At 45.0% G+C, this 24,635-nt stretch overlaps 1 protein-coding gene across 2 annotated transcripts in view; it reads left to right on the top strand.

Moving 5' to 3' along the window:
* CMTM4 (CKLF like MARVEL transmembrane domain containing 4) overlaps positions 1–24,635 on the top strand; it is an 84,610-nt gene that overhangs the window by 36,774 nt on the left and 23,201 nt on the right. Inside the window, exons 2-3 of one of the 2 annotated variants that reach the window (XM_033942462.1) lie at positions 409–585; positions 13,791–13,893. In XM_033942462.1, the coding sequence (XP_033798353.1) occupies positions 409–585; positions 13,791–13,893 (280 nt within the window). The remainder of the gene's footprint in view (positions 1–408; positions 586–13,790; positions 13,894–24,635) is intronic. The other variant, XM_033942461.1, reaches the window with a different exon arrangement.

The raw sequence follows: 24,635 nt of genomic DNA, 5'->3' as shown, positions 1-24,635 counted from the left end.
CAACGTTGATCGCCGTTTTCAACTTGGACAATTTACCGGCACCATAGAACCCACAGGATTTTAATGGTGGTTTTAGAGCATTTGGCCCTGAGTGCTGTATCTGCAGCAAGTGTTAGGTCAAAAAGTTATAGACATTCAACTGGGTAAAAATCTACCACCATGTTGATCTTCAAGTGGTAGATAGGAATTACAAAAGAAAAGTTTTTTTGAGGCCACATAATATGAAAATATACGCCTTGTATACATACAGTTAATATTGCTGGGTGGCTGGATGTTTTGCAAGTTCTTTTGTGATGTATTTGAATGAACTGATGACTCTGATACCACTGGAAAGTTCAGAGATTTTTGTTGTCATCCTACAGACATAGATAGCTATTCATAGCATTTTTTTCTTTTTTTCTCCTCTAGGTTTTGGCATTAATTGCATTCATCTGCATAGAGACCATCATGCATTGTTCTCCTTGTGAGGGCCTGTATTTTTTTGAGTTTGTGAGCTGCAGTGCCTTTGTAGTTACGGGTGTCCTGCTGTTCATGTTTAGCCTTAATCTGCACACAAGAATACCACAGATCAACTGGAACCTAACAGTGAGTTTTCATTCATTTATTTTAAACTAAAACTTTTACAGTTTTGTTTTGAAGTGAAATCCACAGAAATACAATGTATGAATAGCAGACAGTATGCTTTGTTAAAGAAAATCAACTGCTCTCAAGCTTTCTTAGATCTCTTTTCATTAATGTTGCTACTTCATTCTGTGTTAGATCTCTTATTTTCAAAAAGACTTCCCCCCCTGCAAAATCATTTTGGAAGATATTGAATATTAACGCTCCATTAACTGTAGCACTCCCATAACATTCCCTCCCTTTTTTCCTCTTACCACCTAACCATAATTTATTACACTAAGCCTTATAGTCTGTATGGTGTGGTTGTTTTGGGTTTGTTTGTTTTTTTCATTTTGTGTCTATATGGAAAGTGCTTAGTACATAGATCCCTTATAGCAGGGCTGCCCAAGTCCTGTCCTCAAGATCTTCTGGCAGGCTAGGTTTTCAGGATATCCACAATGAAAATGCATGAGAGAGATTTGCCTGCACTGCCTTCTTGGTATGCAAATCTCTCTTATGCATGTTCATTGTGGATATCCTGCAAACCTGGCCTGCCAGTAGATCTCGAGGACTGCCTGCCTTATAGTCTAATGCAAAATTTGCATTCATTTTAATAATGCACCTTACTCCTTTTAAAATTTTGCTAGGTACTTAGATTGGCTACTGGTGGAAACAGGATAAGCTGAAGCGGCTAGGACTCTTCAGCCTGGAGAAGACGGCTCAGGGGAAATATGATAGTTTATAGTTTGTTTAAACTTTCTATACCACCCTAACTGATGAACAGAACTGGGAGGTGTGCAGTCTAAACAAGGAAATCAAAAAGAACTACAATATGATAAGACAGCAAAATACATTCACACAAAACAGGCAAAGGTAATCAAGAGGCTTCTTTTGTCAGCCAGTCACATCCAGGACATCTAGGTAACAGGGCAGCTTTCAAGTGTGGGCTTTTTGGATTTCATATACTTTCTGCATCAACCGTGATCAACACTCAGAACCTGACACTGAAGGAGCGTGTTCATATGTCAGTGGTGAGCGAAGAAGGATTTTCATGCCGCCAGATCAGCAGCAAAGTTGCCTGCAGTCACAGTGCAGTAGTAAAGCTTCTTGTTTATGAATCACCAGTTGATGACAGTATCAAAGTACCTCTAAAGAAAGTCATAGTAACATAGTAGATGATGGCAGATAAAGACCCGAATGGTCTATCCAGTCTGCCCAACCTGATTCAATGTAATTTTTTTTTATTTTTTTCTTCTTAGCTATTTCTGGGCAAGAATCCAAAGTTCTACCAGGTATGGTGCTTGGGTTCCAACTGCTGAAGTCTCCGTCAAAGCTCACTCCAGCCCATCTACACCCTCCCAGCCAATTGAAGCCCTCCCCAGTCCATCTTCAATCAAAAGGCCATATACAGACACATACCGTGCAAGTCTGCTCAGCACTGGCCTTAGTTCTTCAATATTTACTATTATTTTCTGATTATAGATCCTCTGTATTAATCCCACGCTTCTTTGAATTCCATCACCGTTTTACTCTCCACCACCTCTCTTGGGAGCACATTCTAGGCATCCACCACACTCCCCGTAAAGTAGAATTTCCTAACATTGCTCTTGAATCTACCACCTCTTAACCTCCCATTATGTTCTCTGGTTTTACCATTTTCCTTTCTCTGGAAAAGATTTGAACGTATTTGAACGTCTGAATTATATCTCCCCTTCTAGGGTATACATATCAGGGCTTCCAGTCTCTCCTCATGCACCCTTTTCTCCCCAGTGGCCCCAGAACCTGTTCTGCTAAGCGCTACTGTCATATAAACTACATGGCTATTTCTGCTCCTTCTTGCTCCACAGGCTTGCTGGAAGGAAGCTCAGTCAAGCAAGCCATGTAGCTACTCTTTTTTTCCCCTGTCTTCCAGCAGGCCTGCAGACAAAAACATGACTTTCTCGCCAAAAAACTACTATAATTCAGGTAAATCTTGTAAACTAAACTAAACCTTAAGTTTGTATACCGCATCATCTCTATAAAGATAGAGCTCGGCATGGTTTACAGGTAAATTCAATGAGGGAAGGACATAATAAGAAATTAGAGGTTATGAAGGGGATAGCTAGCTTTACATTTTAAATAGATAGCTTTACATTTTGGAGAAAAGCCAAGTTTTCAGATGCTTTCGGAATAATTGGGATGAGCCTAGGTTCAGCAGCAGAGCAGGGAGGTTGTTCCAAAGCTCAGTGAATTTGAAGAAAAGGGATTTCCCTAATTTACCTGCATACATGACACCTTTTTAACGAGAGGAAAGATAGTTTGTTTGTAATTTTGTTTTTAATGTAAAATTTTTCAAGACCCACTGCCAGAAACACACAAGACAAGGGTATCATACATGCGCTGAAGAAGAAACTTTGGCTTTTAACAAGTACGCATGAAACATGCCTGTTTCTCCCAAAAACTCAAAAGAAGCATGATTTTACTACCTTCCATTTTAAAATATATTAGACACACACACTTTTTTTTTCATTAGCCACAGTCAAAACACAAGTGCTGGCACTGTAATAGCACCCCCGGATCAGTCGCTTCTTTTTGTCGCTAAAAGCAGACACTGCTTTTCGAAATGCCTCGGCGATTTTTAAGAATCCACCGGAGGGCTCATTTCAGTGTTAGAGAGCACATTTGCATGCCATTGTTGGAGACTGCTATAAACCTCACTAAAGACGGAGATAATCTGTTTTGATAATCCGCTGCAAAAATGTGTGCAGGCTAAACCGCCGGAAAACAGTTTAGTGACGGCGTTAAAAGTTTTGAAAATCTTGCCCTAAGAGTTTTGAAGAACACAATTGTAACACCGTTCCCTAGTTGTGAAATCTGCTCTAAAGCGCTCACGCAATTCAAGGTCTTATGCATTTGCTCCTCCAGGACATTAGACTCCTTTGGAAAATGCATATTTCAAGCTAACCAATAGAATACTGAATTACCAATTCTATACCTCCCAATTATTTCAAATCTTTGAACAACTTCCAGCTTTTGAGCAGTTTCTTCCTCAGGAGAACTAAAAGTCTTCCAGTAATTATGCAAGGACTTGTTCACAACAGGAAAGTATTTTGCTAGAGGTATCTTCAATATATGATGATCTCTGAAGACAAGCAGGCATAATATTCTCACGTCATCCACGGAACTTGATGTGTAAGCTACCAAGTGCACTGTCACTTGAAATTTTTAGGCAGTGTCCATACTGCACATGTGCCTTCCCAACTGATGTTGGCTTGTGGGACCATCAGTTCTTTTTTCCATGAAACTGATCTGCTTCATCTTCAGTTTTCTCTTCAGTGCATCAAAATTTTCTAATTTTTTTGCCTCCCTGTCCTTTTTCATAGTTTTCATCATAATTCTTTGTTATCCCAGGACAAGCAGGCAGGTATTCTCACTAGTGGGTGATGTCATCCGACAGAGCCCCGATACGGACGTCTCACAAGCATATTTTGCTTGAAGAAACTCAGAAGTTTCGAGATGCCCGCACCGCGCATGCGCCAGTGCCTTCCCGCCCGATGGTCCGGGCGTGTCTCCTCAGTTCTTTTCTTTCCGCGAAGCTGAGAAGTTTTACTTCGATTCTGCGCTGACTGAATTCCCGTTTTTTGCCTTCTAATAGCCGCGGTTTTGAGTTCTTTTTACTCTTATCATGTATTTCATTTCTTTTATTTCCTTTTTTAAAAAAAAAAAAAAAATTTCTTCCAGCGATTCGGCTGCATGGCTCAGGCCCCGCTCCTTCGATCTCGCGACGGAGCTTTTTCGGCCTATGTCCCGGCCAATTACCGGTTTTAAAAAGTGTAGCAAGTGCCAGCGCGCGATTTCGCTGACGGACCCGCATCGACGCTGCCTGCAGTGTCTTGGTCCAGAACATTTCCCGAAATCGTGCCAGCCTTGTTCCACTCTTACAACGCGGGCGTTTAAGCGTCGGTGTTTTTTGTGGGAGTCGATGTTTAAAATGGAAGCTGCGAAAGAACCTTCAGCTTCGACTTTGGCTGCCGCTTCGCCTGCCCAAGCGAAGCCCGCCACCACTCCTGCTGCTCCGGGTCTCCTGAAGCCGGCCTCCTTTGTCCAGGTTTTGACCCCGTCTTTGGCGCCGGTGCCTTCTGTCTCCTCGGATCAGGTACCGCCCACTACCATTCCACCTGTGGTTATTAAAGTGCCGAAAGCTTCCAAGCAAAAGCACTCAACCACGAAGGAGCACGAAGACCGTGCTGGAGGACCCCCTTTCGGTGCGGATCCCTCCATATCGGCTTCGTTGCGGTCCCTTTTGGAAGCTCAGTTTGTTGAGCTCATGCAAACCATGGGACCTAAGCTAATTGCCACCATCAAGGGTGACCTCCCGGTTCCGATTCCGGGGGGCGGACCGCCCCCTCCTCCTCCTCCTCGCCGGTCGGTCTCGCTGCTTGGCGAGGAGGAACGGCGTGCGGCGGCCGGTCCCTCGAGGTGGGCCTCCTTTAGTGACATGCCCCCTTTAGAGCCCATCACACCTCCAGACGAAGAGGTTTGGCATATCTCTTCGGGTAATCGAAGCCCTGGGCATCGCAAGTCTCAGGAAGAGTTCTTCCGCACTCCATATCAGGCCTGGACTGCATCTCGAGAGGCGTCGAATCTTCCGCCTCTTCGTTCCACGGCCTCGAGTCCCATCTGCTCGCTTGAGGCGTCGGGGGACCATGCTAAACATCGTCGTTCTAGATCTCCCTCCAGACACCGAGAGGGGCATCGATCCAGACATTCTTCACGGCACTCCTCGTGGCACTCTGAAGTGTCACCGCAGAAGAAGCTGCCGCGTATGGGGTACTCTTCATCGGATATGTCTCCTCCGCAGGGGCCGGAGTACGAGGAACCGTGTACTTCTTACTCCCCCTGTCGTTCCCAGGTCTCTGTGGATCCCGCGGCCTCAACTTCCTCTAGTCCTTCTCGGAGACCTGTGCTGGCGGATCAATTGTCTTTCTCTTCTTTCCTCCGGCAGATGGCGGATGACCTGGACATTACCTTAGACACCGGTTCTCAGTACTCCAAGGAATACCTCGACACCATGCATTTACCTCATCCTCCTGCGGAGTCTCTGCGCCTACCTCTGCATAAACTACTCAATCAAACGTTTATGAGATGCTTTGAGACACCATACTCCATTCCTACGGTTCCTGGCAAGTTGGATGCCCGATACTGCACGGTTCATCACAAAGGGTTCGAGGGCTCTCAACTCTCTCACCAATCCCTCCTGGTCGAATCCTCCCTCAAGCGGTCTCATCCGTCCCAGGTGTATGCCTCGGTGCCTCCGGGTCGTGAGGGCCAGACCGTGGATAAGTTTGGCAGGAGGATATACCAGAACTCGATGATGGCTTCCCGAGTTCTGAATTATACTTTTCATTTTGCAACTTATTTGGAGTTCTTCCTGCCTGTGCTTCGGAAGTTCACCCCTTACATTGAGTCTCAGGCTCGCTTCAAGTTCGAGGAGGTGGTGTCCTCGCTGTCCCAGCTTCGTCTCCAGTTGATGCAATCCTCTTACGATGCTTTTGAGCTTTCGGCACGGGCTGCCGCCTGTTCCGTGGCTATGCGTCAATTGGCATGGCTTCGGACCATTGACATGGACCCGAACCTCCAGGATCGACTTGCCAATATTCCTTGTGCGGGAGCAGATTTGTTTGACGAGTCCATCGAGACTGTAACGAAGAAGCTGTCTGATCATGAAAAATCCTTTCAGTCCATTCTTCGACCCAAGCCTAAGCCTCAACAGTCTCGTCTGGCTAGACCGCCCTTGATCTATCAGAGGCGTTACACTCCAAGGCAGGCTCCAGCTGCGAGGCAACCGGCGAAGAGGCTCAGCAGAAACCTCAGCCTTCTACTGTTCCCAAGGCTCCTCAGCCTTTTTGACTCTCTCTCCGGGATCATAACCAACCTCGTTCTGCATCCTCCTGTTTTTCCTATAGGGGGTCGCCTCCATCATTTTTTTTCATCGTTGGGAGGCTATTACAACCGACCTCTGGGTCCTATCCATCGTAAAGGAAGGATACTCTCTTCAATTCCATCGGGTCCCTCCGGACCACCCTCCAAGAGAGTATCCTTCCAACTTGACTCAGACCGCCCTTCTTCTTCAGGAAGCTCAGGCTTTGCTCCGGCTTCGAGCCGTCGAGCCGGTCCCTGTGGACCAACACAATCAGGGGTTTTACTCCCGATACTTCCTTGTTCCGAAGAAGACGGACGACCTGCGACCGATACTGGACTTTCGGGTCCTCAACAAGTTCTTGGTCAAGGAGAGGTTTCGCATGCTGACCCTTGCTTCGCTCTACCCCCTCCTCGAGCAGAACGACTGGTTATGCTCTCTGGATCTCAAGGAGGCCTACACTCACATTCCCATTCATCCGGCCTCACGCAAGTTCCTCAGATTTCGGGTGGGACATCTACATCTGCAGTATCAAGTGCTTCCATTCGGCCTATCTTCGTCTCCCAGAGTCTTCACGAAGTGTCTGGTAGTGGTGGCCGCTGCACTCCGGAACAGGGGTCTTCAGGTATTTCCCTACCTCGACGACTGGCTCATCAAGGCCCCCTCAGCTCCAGAGGTCATTTCGGCGACCCTGGCTACGATTTGCTTCCTGCAGAGTTTGGGCTTTGAGATCAACTTCCCCAAATCTCATCTTCAGCCTACCCAGTCTCTCCCCTTCATCGAGGTGGTCCTAGATACCATTCGACTCCGAGCATTCCTTCCTCCTCAGCGTATGGATGCTCTTCTTCATCTCTGCCAGTCTGTGTCTTCTCGCCAGTCCATCTCAGCGAGACACATGATGGTCCTCCTGGGCCACATGGCCTCTACAGTTCATGTGACGCCCTTTGCCAGGCTCCATCTCAGAATTCCTCAGTGGACCCTGGCTTCTCAATGGACTCAGGTGTCAGACCCGTTGACTCGACACATCATAGTCACTCCTGCTCTTCGGCAGTCTCTACTTTGGTGGATGACCTCTTCGAATCTATCCAGAGGTTTGCTGTTTCACACTCCTCCTCATCAGAAGGTTCTCACAACTGATTCATCGACCTATGCCTGGGGAGCTCATCTGGATGGTCTTCGCACTCAGGGATTCTGGACCTGTGCGGACCGACTCCATCAAATCAATCTTCTGGAGCTCAGAGCCATCTTCAATGCTCTTCAGGCTTTTCAACATCTGCTTTACGACATGGTGGTCCTCATTCGCACAGACAATCAGGTCGCCATGTATTATGTCAACAAGCAGGGGGGCATGGGCTCGGCCTCCCTCTGCCAGGAAGCTCTCAGAGTCTGGGATTGGGCAGTTCGCCACAACACCTTCCTCAAAGCTGTCTACATTCAGGGGAAGGACAATGTCTTGGCAGACAACTTAAGTCGTCTCCTCCAGCCTCACGAATGGACACTCCATTCCCAGCCCCTTCATCAGATCTTCTCTCAGTGGGGGACGCCTCAGATAGACCTCTTTGCGGCTCCCCACAATTTCAAGCTGCCTCAATTCTGCTCCAGGATCTACACTCCTCATCGTCTCGAGGCAGATGCCTTTCTGCTGGATTGGGGGAATCGCTTTCTGTATGCGTTTCCTCCCTTTCCTCTCATTCAAAAGACTCTGGTCAAGCTGAAGCCGACCATGCCACCATGATTCGGATAGCTCCTCGGTGGCCCAGACAACCTTGGTTCTCCCTTCTACTTCAACTCAGCAGCAGGGAGCCATTCCTTCTTCCAGTGTTTCCTTCACTGCTTACTCAGCATCAGGGATCTCTACTTCATCCCAATCTGCAGTCTCTCCACCTGACAGCTTGGTTCCTCTCAACGTAACTCTTCACCAGTTTTCCCAGGCGGTGAGGGATGTCTTGGAGGCTTCCAAAAAGCCTGCTACTCGTCAATGCTACTCCCAAAAATGGACTAGATTTTCTTCCTGGTGTGTTTCCAATTCTAAGGAGCCTCAGCGAGCCTCCCTATCCTCTTTATTGGACTATCTTCTGCACCTGTCTCAGTCTGGTCTCAAGTCTACATCTATACGAGTCCACCTGAGTGCTATTGCGGCTTTCCATCAGCCTCTTCAAGGGAAACCTCTCTCTGCTCATCCTGTGGTTTCCAGATTTCTGAAAGGACTTTTCCATGTCAATCCTCCTCTCAAACCTCCTCCAGTGGTTTGGGATCTCAATGTTGTCCTTTCTCAGCTTATGAAACCTCCTTTTGAGCCTCTCAACAAGGCTTCACTTAAGTTTCTCACTTGAAAAGTGGTTTTTCTAGTGACCCTTACGTCTGCTCGCAGGGTCAGTGAGCTTCAGGCCTTAGTGGCGGATCCTCCTTTCACAGTATTCCATCATGACAAGGTGGTCCTCCGTACTCATCCGAAATTCCTGCCTAAAGTGGTCTCGGAATTTCATCTCAACCAATCTATCGTTCTTCCAGTGTTTTTTCCAAAGCCTCATTCTCACCCTGGAAAATCAGCTCTTCATACTCTGGACTGTAAACGTGCTTTGGCTTTCTACCTGGATTGCACCAAACCTCACAGAACTGCTCCTCGATAGCGTACCACACCGCAGGTTGCTGAGCAAGATGAGTTCTATAGGATTGGGCGACACGTTGACGAAAAGGATTGGGAACTGGCTTGAGGGTAGGCTTCAGAGGGTAATGGTGAATGGCACCCCCTCCGAAACGACAGAGGTGATCAGTGGATTGCCACAGGGCTCCGTCCTGGGCCCGATCCTGTTCAACATCTATATAAGAGACTTGGCAGAAGGTCTCCGAGGTAAAATAACATTATTCGCTGATGACGCCAAACTAAGCAATGTAGTGGCCAAGAGTACAACAGACAAAAATTCAATGCCCGACAACATGATGCACGACCTACTACTACTGGAGCGCTGGTCTAGGTCCTGGCAACTCAGCTTCAATGCCAAAAAATGCAAAGTCATGCACCTGGGCAGCCAAAATCCATGCAAGACTTACACCCTAAATGGCGAGATCCTAACAAGAACTGAAGCAGAGCGTGACCTAGGGGTGATCGTCAGTGAGGGCATGAAGGCTGCCAATCAAGTGGAGCAAGCTTCCTCCAAAGCAAGGAAAATCATAGGTTGCATACGCAGGAGTTTCGTCAGCCGTAAGCCTGAAGTCATTATGCCATTGTATAGATCCATGGTGAGACCACACCTGGAGTACTATGTGCAATTTTGGAGGCCGCATTACCGAAAAGATGTGCTGAGACTAGAGTCGGTGCAGAGAATGGCAACCCGGATGATCGCGGGTCTCAAGGATCTCCCTTACGAGGAAAGGCTGGATAAGTTACAGCTCTACTCACTCGAGGAACGCAGAGAGAGGGGAGACATGATCGAGACGTTCAAGTATCTCACGGGTTGCATCGAAGTGGAAGAAGATATCTTCCTTCTCAAGGGTCCCACGGCAACCAGGGGACACCCGTGGAAAATCAGGGGAGGGAAACTGCACAGTGACACCAGGAAATTCTTTTTCACTGAAAGAGTGGTTGACCGCTGGAATAATCTTCCACTTCAGGTCACTGAGGCCAGCAGCGTGCCTGATTTTAAGGCCAAATGGGATAGATACGTGGGATCTATTCACTGAGTTAGGTGGGGAAGGGTCATTGCGGTGGGCAGACTGGATGGGCCGTGGCCCTTATCTGCCGTCTGTTTCTATGTTTCTATTCGTCTCCTTTGATCCAAACAAGTTGGGACGACCTGTGTCGAAGCGCACCATCTCCAACTGGATGGCGGCTTGTATCTCTTTCTGCTATGCCCAGGCTGGATTACCCCTTCCCTGTAAGGTCACAGCCCATAAGGTCAGAGCAATGGCAGCCTCTGTAGCCTTCCTCAGATCGACACCGATTGAAGAGATTTGTAAGGCTGCCACTTGGTCCTCGGTTCATACATTCACCTCTCATTATTGTCTGGATACTTTCTCCAGAAGGGATGGACAGTTTGGCCAAACAGTGTTACAAAATTTATTCTCCTAAGTTGCCATCTCTCCCACCATCCCATTGAGGTTAGCTTGGAGGTCACCCACTAGTGAGAATACCTGCCTGCTTGTCCTGGGATAAAGCAATGTTACTTACCGTAACAGTTGTTATCCAGGGACAGCAGGCAGCTATTCTCACGTCCCACCCACCTCCCCTGGGTTGGCTTCTCTGCTTGCTACCTGAACTGAGGAGATACGCCCGGACCATCGGGCGGGAAGGCACTGGTGCATGCGCGGTGCGGGCATCTCGAAACTTCTGAGTTTCTTCAAGCAAAATATGCTTGTGAGACGTCCGTATCGGGGCTCTGTCGGATGACATCACCCACTAGTGAGAATAGCTGCCTGCTGTCCCTGAATAACAACTGTTACGGTAAGTAACATTGCTTTTTTGTCATGTTTAACCTGACTGATTTATTTTTGTCAACATTTTGATTTTTGGCCTTTGGGCCATCTCAAGTCTCTTTTCATCCTGGGTGCATCAGTCATTTTTGGGACATTTTTCTAGTCAAGTTCTCTTGAGCCCTTTGATTTAGCTTCAGCTGGTTTTCCCCTCCATGTCAAAGATGGTACCTAGAAAATATGAGTATATTGTATATACATACACATACAACAGTAGGAGTTCAATAATCAGTTTTATTGAGGCCAGCAGCGTGCCTGATTTTAAGGCCAAATGGAATAGACATGTGGGATCTATTCACAGAGAAAGGTAGGGGAGGGTCATTGGGGTGGGCAGACTAGATGGGCCGTGGCCCTTATCTGCCGTCTATTTTTATGTTTCTATGTTTATTTATATTCAGGTAATATGCTATTAACGCTTTTAGCTATTGATTCTAATAGGATAGCTTTTCTGATGTATAGGGATGGTTGAAAACTGGAGTATGATTCATGTTGTGAAATTAAATAAGTTAAAAACAAGACCTTGAGGTAACTCCTTGAGCTCGATACCAGATGTCACATTACCAACAGGGATCGCTTTACAAGTGGAAAAGTAATTAGTGCTTGGGATCCTAATGGAGTCTCAGTTCACATCAGCCTCTCAAATTAACTCCAGTGTTTCAAAAAGTATTTTTTAGATTACATTAGTTATGAGCAATATATTGTTCATGCCTTTATGAAATATATTTTTGCTTATTAGTTCAGGCACTGGTTCTTTTCCAGTTTGTATTATTGCAGTGCTCTATAATCTGATTTTTCTACACAATGCAGTTTTAAACTTCAGATGCTGCAACATTGCTTGTCAGTCCCATAAATAAGTTCCTATATGCTCATTCACCTGCTGATCATGTATGAATTATGTTTACAAATGTTTGAGGGTTCAGATCCTGAATGCTTTTATTTGCGCTCTCCTAAGGGGTGTGTTTTATTTATTTTTTTCTTTTAGAACATCTTAGTCTAAGAAGAATTTGGTGAAAAGTGTACACTATAAGAGTATTAATAGTCATCTGGTGATTACAGTATGTACTGGCAGAATTCTGCACAAAAAAATTGAAAATTCTGCAGTCGCTATTTAAAAATTCTGCAATGTTTTTGTAGTGTTTGGGGTAGGAATTCCCCTATCATAAGGCCTGAAATTGCTTCCTGCCTTTTTCCTCTTTATTTCCTTCTCTCACTCCAACTGCAATCTTGTCTCCGCTTAAATCTCAACATAACTCATAATTCTGTCTGCCCTAAAGCCTTCTCCCACATGAAATTCCCCCAACATTTCACTTTTTCTTCACCTTCCAAGCTATCGCTATATCTTTCCTCCTCTCCCCATCCACTATGGTAAGCTTGTTGTTACCACTTCTGTAGCTCAGTCACTCTTTAACCTTGCCTTTACCCCCCACCATGGCACATTCACCCCTTTACTCTGCCCCCAATCCCCCATTTTACACTCATCTTCTGGCCCCTTCTCATCTTCAGCTATGGCAGTAGCTCTGATCGCTTTCTCTTCTTCCCCCCTTGCTGAGCTCCCATTGCACAGTAGGTCACTTCCTTCTCTTGTGCTGACTCAGACCCGGCTGTTTTTGTGGGATTGTTGGGTGAGAAAATAAAATGACCTGGAGAAAGTGAGAATGAAATACTGGAAGAAAAAGGATGAGAAAAAAACTCGTGAAGAGAGAGGAGGCATAGAAAGGATAGGAAAATGAGCATCAAGAGAAAGGAATAGAATAGGTTGGGCAGACTGGATGGACCATTCGGGTCTTTATCTGCCGTCATTTACTATGTTACTATGTAATAGAAACATACACAGAAAAAGAAAAAGTACTGGTGAAGGAAAGATAGAGGAAGAGAGCTGAAACAGAGGAAGACACTAGAAAAAAAACCAAACAGATGAAGACAGGGCATATGGTCTTATCTACTATCCTCCTTCTCTCCCTTAGAAATCAAGATGAGACACAGAAGAATAAAACTAAGCCAGAGATACCAAAACTCTGATATCTGTGTCTAATAGATAAATCAATTCAAAGTTTCAAAGCTAAACATGTATCTCATTTGGCGGGGGTGGCAGTTCTATAATCAGGTGCCTAGAAATAAGCACCCTGGTGGTACCTGGAATGAGTCTATTCTATAAAACTATGTTATCAAACTGTGTGTCACCTGACATTCCAGGCATGTCGTGAGATATGGGGAGGAGTAGAGTCGCTGGCTGACTGCCTACAAGACGTGCCTTTCGTGGCAAGGGTTACATCCTGTAGGCAGTCAGCCAGTGCCTCTCTGCACCTCTTCCCTTCCAACACCCCCCACTGGTGGCTCACATACACACACTAGTCTTTAAGCCCGTTACATTGACTCTGACACGTCCCTGATGACATCATCAGAGACAACGGCAGAGCAAATCAGGGCAGTAGAAGGCTATATATAATAATAAAATGCTAAGCGCGCATGCGCACTCTTACCATGTGCTTCCCTGATCTGTCGGGCTGTGGCAGATAGGAGTGCGCATGCACGCTTACCACTCATCTTACACTTCACGGACTCCCATAGACGACTTTGAACTTCTTCTCGGCCAGCTCTCATTGCAGACTCCACAGGCTGCCCTTGCATCGCTCCAGCTCCACTTCCATGTCCAGCATGGAGAGCAGCTGCATCGCAGAAGCCTCCTCGCCCAGGAACTCCGCTCGCCAGTGCTGGGCCAACTCCTCCAAGTCCCACATTCCGCTCCGCGCCTTGCAACGGCAGATGGGGATCCCTCCGGTTGCTCCGATACCCGCCGAAAACTTTTCTCTCTCTCTTTTAGCTATTCGGCGCTGGCGCTTCCGCTTTCGAGCCTACTGTCAGCACCTGCATGCCGCGGCGGTTTGAGGCGGATTTCTGTGGAGGGCAGGCAAAAAAGAACGGAGGTAAGGGTTGCTGCTGGACAGGGGAAGAGGTGCTGATGGACAGGGGGGGCACAAAAAGGAAGGGAGGCCTACTGCTGGACAGGGGAAGCAGGAAAGAGGTGCTGCTGGCCAGGGGGGAGGTAAAACAAAGGGAGAAGGGCAGCTGCTGGATAAGGGGAGCAGTGAAGGGGTGGTGGGCCTACTACTGCCCTGATTTGCGCACATACACACATTAGATTCTAAACTAAAAGTCTTCTTCCTACCATTATTTGAAAACCTAAAAACTAGGGACCTTAAACCCCTAGAATTTGCACAGAATTTTGCACATGCTTTGTAGAATTTAGCGCTGGCAGGAAACAATGGCTCCTCTTGCTCATTTCCCCTCCAGTGCTAAGCTCCCATGGCAAGAAGAAGTGCTGGAGGAAATGACACACAAGCTGCTTTAGGATATAAATCCCATCAGGCTTGCATTAAGAATATTATAATTTAGAAAAAAGAACAATGTCTCACTGATGATCAAACTGCTGACTTGCCTAGTTTATTATCTTCACTTCCTCAAGTTGAATTATGTTTTGAACTCCAGGGTAAATTTTTGAAATTGGAGGCAAGTCTGCTGTCCTGATAGTCTTTTAAGCATTTTGCTTTTTTTTGCTATAGACATAAACCTAGAAAAAATTCAGTAGTTTTAAGCTGAATTACACATAAGTGTTCTCAAGACTTTTTAGGGTTGGTTTTAATCACCAAACTTCTTTCACGAAGATAGCATTCAGTTTATAAGCCCAAACCGAGGATTCCAGAGATTCCAGCCTTTAGATGAGTGATCCAGAAAAAGTAAGGTCATAAACACTTCCTTAGAGGAAATAGATATTTCATCAAATTGGTTTTGAGACAGATTTTTTCCAGAGCCACAAGCCAAATAAGAATTTTAAAATGACCGCATTTGACTTTTCAGATAACTACTTCGTTCCTCGGTCTTGATTCACACAGAAAACCTATTTCATCTGTTGGTCAAAGGCAATAGAGACCACCTTTCCAGTTGTAATCTCCTGCTAATTCACAGTATAGCTCTTCTTTAGTATCCCTTTCATCAACTGGCTCAAACTGCACCATTAGTACCATATTTTCCCTGCATCCATGCTATTTTTGTACATAAAATTATGGGTAGCCTGCATCTTTGTATACTCCATAGCCTTGTATTACTGACACTTAATACAGTGACATTACCAGCAGATACTCTGCTGATTCCAATGAATAAGGTACCAGGTTCAAGGTATTACACTTGAAGAAACATAAATTTGTTAAGCAGTAGTAAGAGTATAGCACACAGTATCTATTGACCAGGAAATGGCAAGAGCATTACTTTTACTGCACTGTCTTCTGGTCCTGTAATATAAGCTCCAAACACTGGATGGTTAAGGTGAACCTATTCATATTTTCGCAGCTACAGAAAATATGACCACTTCATTTTGGAGGGGGCAGTTGCTATTTTGTATATAAAATCATATATATACCCCCGCACCTCTTGTGGCACAGAGCAAACTCATGTATTCCCCACGGGGTATACAGCAAACCCCCGTGAATTTGCAGTTCGCGAATCGCAGACTCAGTCATTTGTGGTATTTTCTGACCGCCTCTTACAGGAACTAAAGTCAGGCTACACCAATCAGGAGCTGCTTTGATGCACCAGATAGTGTGTCAAAGCAGCTCCTGATTGAGTAGCCTGACATTTTAGTTCCCAGAAGAGGCGGTCAGAAAATACTTTTTTTTCAGCACCCGCCACCACCCTTGCAGCACTCTCCCGCCTCAGATCCACTCTTAACCGCATTTGCGGTTTTTCAAAATTCACAGGTGCTCCTGGAACAGAACCCCTGCAAATTTCAGGGGAGTACTATACACCTAACACTGCTTAGAATGGCATACCATGGGAAAATTAACACTTTTCTGGATTGGAACCTCAGGAAGGATTCCTGGTTGCAGCCTTTATATTTTATTCTTATACATTTCCCCCTCCCCATTCGCGGTTTCAGTAATCGCGATTTCACATATTCGTGATTTTTTTGGGGAGGGGGAAAAAAGAAAAAAAAAACCATCCTTAAGTCTTCCCCCCGGCATCCCGGCCTTACCTGGTGGTCTAGCGGGCTTTCGAGGCAGGAGCGATCTTCCTACGCTCCTGTCCCGTGCAGATCGCCATTAGGAAATAGCTGTAGTGAGTTCCCGTCGTAGTCTCGAGAGACTACGGGAACTCACAGCAGCCATTTCCTAATGGCAATCTGCACGGGGCAGGAGCGTAGGAAAATCGCTCCTGCCCCGAAAGCCCGCTAGACCACCAGGTAAGGTGGGAGGGAGGCGGGGCTGGGTCAGAGCCGGATATTCATGGTTTTTCACCATTCGCGGTCCGACTCTGCCCCTATCCCCCACGAATCCGGAGGGAGAAGTTTACTTTTATATTCATATATGTTTATCTTTTCTTATGATAATGGAGTTCCTCTCTTTTTTTTTTTTTTGGGGGGGGGGGGTGTTCTGTAAACCGCTTTGATGTTATAGTGAAGAACGGTTTATACACGCAGCTCCTGATTGGTGAGGCCTGACTTTAGTACAGGAAGAGGCGGTCGGGGCATACCACGAGTGATTTCTTTCACTCGCCGGCGTTCCGACTTCCCTCTCCTGCCTCTCCAACTGCCCTCTCCTGCCTCCCCTTCGCGGTCGGAAAATACAATGAACGACCAGGACTACGAATTCGTGGCGGAGCACTATATAGGTGAAAATATGGTAGTAATGAAGAAGCTTGGTTTCAGCTTCTCTATGTTGTACTATCTGGCACTTATGGTGGTAAATGTACCTTGGAGAATAATGTGGTGTCTAACTCTTCAGTGGTCCCACTGCTGTCGAGGAATCTTTCCGTCCAACAAAAATCTGTTCATAATGCCCACAGAGAAGGGTCAAGAGGCATTGTACTAGATAAATTTTAACTTTCCTTTTTTTTTTTTTGCATCATCCCAATATAAAGATTTGGCAGAAACAAAGGTGAGCAAAGAATGGGTCAGGTAAAAGCTCAAACTAAAGGGCCGTTTTGACTCTTACCTCGGCCAAAACCAATCGAACAACAACAAAAAAAGTTGTTTTGGTCATTTCAAAGTTTATCTAAGACAAGCTACTAGAAAAAAAGACTGCATGAAAGTGGCATGATATACTCTAGGAAAAAGCATAAATATTGTAGAAACACTTAAAATGAACACCAGATGTGAACCGAGGAGGAACATCAGAAAGCGTGACGGTTAAACTCCATGGATGAATGGTGACTGGTTAGCTCACACATGAGTGGCAGGCAGGAAAGAAGGCACATGTACATGCATGATGAAGTCAAGTTTTATTGAACTGGAGAACTCTTCACACATGGGCTCTGTTGGATGATGTCATTGTACATGTGAGAATATATATCATGCTGTCCTTGACACTTGTGTAACAACACAAGTTACTTACCTTAGCATTTTTTTCCTGGCTTCTCTCCATTTGTGCATCTTTTATATAGATTCATAAGTTTGTCTGCTTCTTTTTTTAAGATGTTCTCCACTTTAGAAAGATTTTTTTTATCACGGGCTTGCTCAGCTCATACTTGAATCAGAAGTGATTGGATAAGGCTTCCAACTCTGGAGGCATATCCTTGGAAAAGTAAATAATTGGGAAATATATTTGTAAGTGAATATGATTTTGTCCAGGGAGGGTGAGGAGGTAAGGAAGAGGGTTGTGAGAAAGCATGTAAAAATAGCAAGGATTCATTTCAGGGGATTGAAGCTGAAATAACAAATTTAGCAAAAAAAATATTGCCACTGATCTACTATTATGTGTGCTTTCCTAGTATGATTGTAGTTCTTTTCTGGTTTTAAATTGTACATTGCTATGTCCTTGTATAAAGCCAAGTGGTATAACAAATGGAATAAACAGTTCTGCATTATGCTATCAAAAGGCATTACAAATGGAATGCAGTTATGCCGGTAACTAGCTTTATTCTAACACGTTATATCAATCAAATCCTATAAATAAACATATACAGAGACCCAAATGCTTCAACTCGGCAATCTATATTTTAGTTAAAAAAATCCTATCTTATGGCACATAATATAAAACCTGAAAAACTTGTGTGGTGTTTCTTTTACTTATATTTCAGTAGTAGCTCAAGATGCATTATATTCAGGTGCACTAGGTATTTTCTTATCCATGGAGGGCTCTCAAACTGCAGCAAAAAAATAGCCTTAACCTTCCTTTAAGCGGGTTTTGCAGGGTTTTCTCATGTGCTAAGTCCATTTTTATCATAGCTGTAAAAATGGTCTTTTTGTCTTTTTATTTATTTATTTTTAATATTGATGGCCATGCACTAATGTTGCTATTAGCAAATGGCCATTAAAATTTTACCACTTGAGCACTTACCACCACCCATTTTCATAGGTGGTAAGGACTGATTAGCACAGAAATACCTACTCTCTAACCTCTGACCAACCCCCTCAAAAAAATTTATAGTGAGGTTACCACAAAACACCTGAGCACGTTTGTATAAACCGTTCTTCATTATAACATCAAAGCGGTTTACAGAAACCCCTCCCCCAAAAAAAAAAGAGAGAGAGAAACTCCATTATCATAAGAAAAGATAAACATATATGAATATAAAAGTATAAGAATAAAATATAAAGGCTGCAACCAGGAATCCTTCCTGAGGTTCCAATCCAGAAAAGTGTTAATTTTCCAACGCTATGCCATTCTAAGCAGTGTTAGGCGCATGATAGCACCTAACAGCTTGGTAAAGGAGCCCCTAAGTTTGTACCTGAGGGTTAACTACTACTCGCTAAGCACGTATGACGGTCCCTACTCGATAGAGCTTAGTCTATTCAAGATGGACAAACAGAACAAATAAGGGATTAGGAAATTATTTACTGTGGGATCGATTAAAACAGATATGGTATTGAATAGTATTTAAGAGTTGAAAGGAGCCTCAAGAAGGGGTTAAGTGGCTTGCCCAAGATTACGAGGAGAAGCAGTGGGGTTTGAACCAGGTTTCCCTTGTCAGGCCAGTGCTCTAACCACTAGGCTATTCTTGCACTCCAAAGTATAGTTTTAAAATTATCTGGACTCCTATAATCATGGAAATCTAGCTTGTGTCATGGAATGTATGGTTTGGAAAGGAGCAGCGTTAGTATGTGATGATGAAGCTGAAGTGGGATGCTTTCTTTAACTTTATGCCTGGGCATTAGTATCTATTGGGGTGTATATCCCATATTGGTCAGGTAGGGGAAGGTTTACAAAATCTATAAGCATTGTAAGAGACATTGGACGTGTGCTAAAATAATTTTAGTTTATTTTTGTCTTTTGGGATTTCTTCCGTTGATGAAAACTAATCAACTTTTTGTTCTGAGCTGTTTTCTGTGAATAATGCTTTTGGTATTTCCTAAACACATCCTGGAAACATTTGGGTTTGTTGTCTTTACTTTCTTCAGTTCTCTGTTCCTTTTTGGTATTTTTAGTCTTTGAGCAGTGCTGTAATCCAATCCTCTCTTAGCTCTGTTTTAGCTTCTCAGTCTTGGCTATGCTCTCACATTATGTCCTCTCTTGTTGTTCTGCCGTTATCAGATGCATTCAGCCGAAATGTTCTAGCCCTGTTTGGTCACATACATTTGTTATTTGTGCCAAGCAATATCTAGTTTATTCTACTACTAGATCTCAAAGAAGCATCCATTCACATTTCCAATCTACCTGCTCACAGGCTTCTGTAAAGGAACTCGGCATTTCTAATACAAGGCCTTACCATTTGGTCTGGCCTCTGCTCCTTGAGTATTCACAAAATGAGGTTTTCATGTCTTCCCTTACCTAGACAACTGGTTCATCAAAGCGTCATTACAAGCAGCTCAAAATATGATCAATTCAGCCATATGGTTCCATGAGCTGCTTGGGTTTGCCATAAACTACCCAGTGTCTCATCTCCAGCTATATCAGACCTTGGAGTTCATAAGAGCTCAGTTGGACACTATCCAAGGATGTGCTTTTCTACCACAACAGAGTGTGGAAAATTTAATTCAGCTGTCGTGCAGTATCCAAACTGAGGCGCATTACTGCCTGTCAAATACTCAGACTTTTGAGTCATATGGCGTCTACAGTTCATGTGACCTTGCTTGTATGGCTTCATTTCAGAATACCTCAGTGGACTCTCCTATCAGTGGATTCAAGCCACAGGATGCCTACCTGCTTGCATTCAAGTGACTTTGTCACTCGCTTCAATGATGGATGCAACCACTCAAGTCTTACTCTGTCTTCCTTTCCAGCCATCTCAACACTAGAAACTTCTAATCATAGATGCTTCTATGCTGGGATGGGGGGTTCACATGGACAGTCTCCGCATTCGGGGAGTGTAGACTCCACGGGAAAAGAATCTTCAGATCAATCTCCTTGAGTTGCATGCAGTTAGCAATGCTCTTAAGACATTCCAGGATTGTCTTCATCAACAAGTTGTCCTCCTATGTACAGGCAACCAAGTTACCATATGGCATCTGAACAAATGGGGGAGCGAGGCCTTACCACCCTGTGCAAAGAGGCAATATAGATTTGGACTTCGGCAACAGCTCAAGGAATAACTCTCAGAGCAGTTTACCTACCGGGGAAGCAAAATGTGCATGCAGACAAGTTAAGCAGACTTCTTCAACCTCACGACTGGTCCTTCAGCACGTCTGTCTTTCAACTGATCTTCTTTCAGTGGGGGGGGGGGGGAACCGACCCCAGAAATAGACCTGTTTGCTTCCCCCCTGAACAGGCTTCTACAACTTTCCTCCTGATTTTTTTGCCCTCAATCATGTGGCTCCAGATGCCTTTCTGCTTCACTGAGAGCAGAATTTCCTTTATGCATTTTCTCCAATTCCTCTCAAAGCACAATATTCTATCATGACAGGGTAGTCCTTTGAAAACATCCAAAATTCCTTCCTAAAGTAATCTTGGAATTTCACCTCAATTGGTCCATAGTTCTACCTGTTTCTTTCCAAAACCACACATTTATTCTGGAGAAGAATCGCTTCATACCTTGCACTGCAAACATTCTTTAGCATACTACCTGGACAGTATCAAACCTCATAGGAGGTCTTCCCAGCCCTTTGTAGCTTTTGATCTTTTCAGATTAGGTGTTCTGTTATGAAGCGTACCTAAGAACTTGGTTGATGGACTGTATCTCTTTTATGTATGCTCAGGCTGGGCTGACACTTCAGGGCCGTGTAACAGCTCACAATGTGAGAAATATGACTGACTCAGTAGTCCACTTATGCTCTGCCTTGATTGAAGAAATCTGTAAAGCAGCCACATGGTCCTCCTTCTATACATACATTTACCTCTCATTACTGTTTTGGAACAAAATTCCAAAAGACAGTCTGTTTGGACAAGCAATTCTACAAAATATTTTCACTTCCTAAGAGCCATATCTCCTTCTAGCCCTTTCTTTACTTATGCCAGGCTCATGCGTTATATATAATTTAGCTCTCCTGGAATCATAATCTTGACTACTTGGGAATCCCACATGTGAGAATATAATTCCTGCTTGTCCTCAGAGAAAGCAGAGATACTTTACTTGTAGAAGATGATCTCTGAGAACAGCAGGCATATGTTTTCACAATTTGCCCACTTCCCCTAGTTGATGTCATAGTTTGTTTTTTTTTAACTGTGCTGATGGTCCTGTGTGACGACATTGGGTGGGAAGGCATCTTCACACATGTGGTAGGGACACTCTATCAAAGATTTAAAGTGACAGTACCCTTGGCAGTGTCTACACCAGGCCACATGGATGATGTCACCTACATGTGATAAGTCTGCTGTCCTTGGAGAACATCTGCTACAGAAAATATCTTTGTTTTATACTAACATGTTAAATGTGTTCAGGAAGCAAATTGAGTCAGACGTGAATATAAGCTTATTTATCTTTTTTTTCCAAGAATTCAAAATGGGTTTATTGCATTTCATGTCATTTGTGTAGTATTGTTTACACAAAGGTACCATAGAGGTCTTCAGTTCTTTTTGTACTGTAACTCCAGATTGTTTTCATAAGGAGCCAACCACCTTAATTATGCATTATGTAAAAATTGCAGATAGTTTAAAAACATCAATTGAACATTTTGTTGCACAATTTCACACACAAATTGCTGTAAAAAAATTGCTGCCAGAATGCCCAATGTCTTTAAGGAATTGAAAGAAATTTTCAATTCTACGTTGGCCAAACCTATGACAATGAATCCAATATGTTTGGGAAGTACAGAGGAGTACAAGCAGTTCTTTGAGAGCACAATAAAAACGTTTTCCCCCAGCTATGGAAAACACATGCTGAATCTTGTTGGGGTTGTCTTTACCAAATCATGAAGAAATCATTTTCTACGAAACTACCAACAAATGGGCTGCTACTGAAAACAACTGTACAAGTGGGAGATTTTCAATTAAGTATATTTCCATATCACTTCCAGATGGTCTGCATGACTTGATGGTGGTAAACACTATTGCACAGTCTACATTCTTTGAGAAATGCTTTAAAAATTCAGAGATCACACTCCTATGTCAAGTTTCTGCTAAACTGAAGTCAGTACACAAGTATGTTGAAACTTGAATGCATCTTATTGTCATTCATATGGATGAAATTAGGATGATTCATGAAACTAACTTTGCAGTTGAGAAATTTGATGTTACAATTTATAGAGAATATTAAAGGCCTCCTTAAATATATTCAACAGATTTGTTACCAGTGCCAGTAGCCAAAAATATTTGTTTCATTTGATTTTTCTACCAGTCACAGCTTCTCTACTCTGGTTCCGTAGTTATTCTCAGTATCTCTTTGTTATAATTGACTCCATCAATTCTGGTCTAATTTGCCGAGTCATTGTGTAAGAGAATTACCGTATATACTCGACTATAAGCCAAGGTAGCCCTTTCACCCCCAAAAGGAAGAAAAAGGGTAGATTTGAATATAAGACGGGTGTGTGTTAATATTCAAGTGCCCTGCCCTACTGTGCACCCAAACCCCCCCTCCCTCCCTCCCCTGCCCTGTCCCCTTCCCACCCACACCCACTCCCAGTGCCTGTCAAGTTTCCACCAGGCCTGCTGTAAGACCTAGTGGTCCAGCAGTGGGCTGGGACAGGAGGGATCCTTCCTGCCTCCTATCCCCACAGACTCTTAAAAACTTTATCCCAAGACAAGCAGGCAGCATATTCTCTACATGTGGGTGATGTCACTGACGGAGCCCCCTAGCGGATGTTTTTGCAAGCAGACTTGCTCGAAGACCTTCAGGCTTGCGATTGGCCTGCACATGCGCGCGTGCCCCTCCCGCCCTGCCTAGGGCATGCGTCTCCTCAGCGTGTCCTCAGTTCTCTGTTTTCCGCGGAGCCAGAAGCACTGCTCCCCTGCTTCGCGCGATCTCGTTGTCCCTCTTGCACCGCGGTTTGTTTGGTTAGTTTCTGTTGAGTCACTGTGCTCGTGTCTTTAATTTCCTTTATTTTCATTTTTTTCTTCAGTTCATATATTTTTGACCGGGTTTCCAGGCGTCCTCTGGCCGCCTGGCCTCACGGGGCCACAGCTGTCTTTTTTTCTTATGTCCCGGCTCGTTCCGGATTTAAAAACTGTACTAAGTGCAACCGGGTTATCTCCATCACCGATCCTCATCGTTGGTGTGTGGAGTGCCTGGGTGCAGAGCACCGCGCTGAGTCGTGTCCCTATTGTGCAACTTTACAACCGTGGGTTCTTCGTTGAAGGGTGCCCAAGATTCTCCAACTCTTTGGCCCCATGGATCCTGCGGGACAGGCCTCGAGCTTGGCCTCGACACCATCATTGGGCGTCTCGGCCTTGAAGTCCTCAGCCTTGAAGTCCCCGTCAGCCTCGAAGGCTCTGGCCTCAGCCCCTTCTGCTACTCCGTCCTCGGGTAAGTCTCCTCTTCTCTCTTCAGGTGTACCGGCAAAGAAGCCTACCTCGGAGTCTCATGTCAGCGCCGCCTCATTGGCGTCTTCGAGACATCTATCTAAGCGTGCCTCCTCACGTAGGGAATATTCTTCCTCGAGGTCGCCCCCGAAGGAGCGCACTGCTGCACCTCCGACTCACCCACCTTTGGTCTTGGTGCCTATGTTCGAGGACATGCTTAAGGCTATCATTACCACACAGCTTTCCTCGGTGGTGAGTCAGCTAGTCCCGACTTAGACGCCTTTGACCTCAGTCTCGACCCAGTCGCAGTCTGACCAGCCTGAGCATCCCCTCGTCTCTCGAGGCCTCACCCGTAAGATTCGTTGGGTTTCCTCCCTTGAGTCGCCGAAGACTTTTCGGGGGTCCAGGCCGGGGACCTGTTTTTCCCCCGTTACTGCGGCAAGGCTTGCCTCTTCTAAAAGGCCCCGGTCTTCCCTGCCCTTTCGGGGCAGGTCTCCGACCTCGAGACCATCTACATACACACTTGTCCTCAAATTGGACTCTAGTGTATGTTCCCCATCGAGCTGATTGCCGGCTTCTAAAGGCCTATTTCGAAACCGGTTGGGGAATTTTCCTATACCCCCTCTTCTCTGAGGCTTCACCAGTGATTCCCTTGGACTCCGGGGTTTTCCCCCGGTCCATCTTGCATGGGGCCGTTCCTCAAAGCCCCCTAGACGCCTTAGTCGAACCTCTTCGGTCTCCTGTTCACGGGACTCTGAGGCTCCGGCTTACTATTCCAGGGAAGTTTCTCCCTCTTTCTCGGCTGCATCCCAGTCTCGGTCGGAGTCTCACCCGGAGGATGAGTC

Source organism: Geotrypetes seraphini, chromosome 4, assembly GCF_902459505.1.
Source record: "Geotrypetes seraphini chromosome 4, aGeoSer1.1, whole genome shotgun sequence".
NCBI classification, from domain to species: domain Eukaryota; kingdom Metazoa; phylum Chordata; class Amphibia; order Gymnophiona; family Dermophiidae; genus Geotrypetes; species Geotrypetes seraphini.
This window is presented reverse-complemented; position numbering and strand designations above follow the sequence as displayed.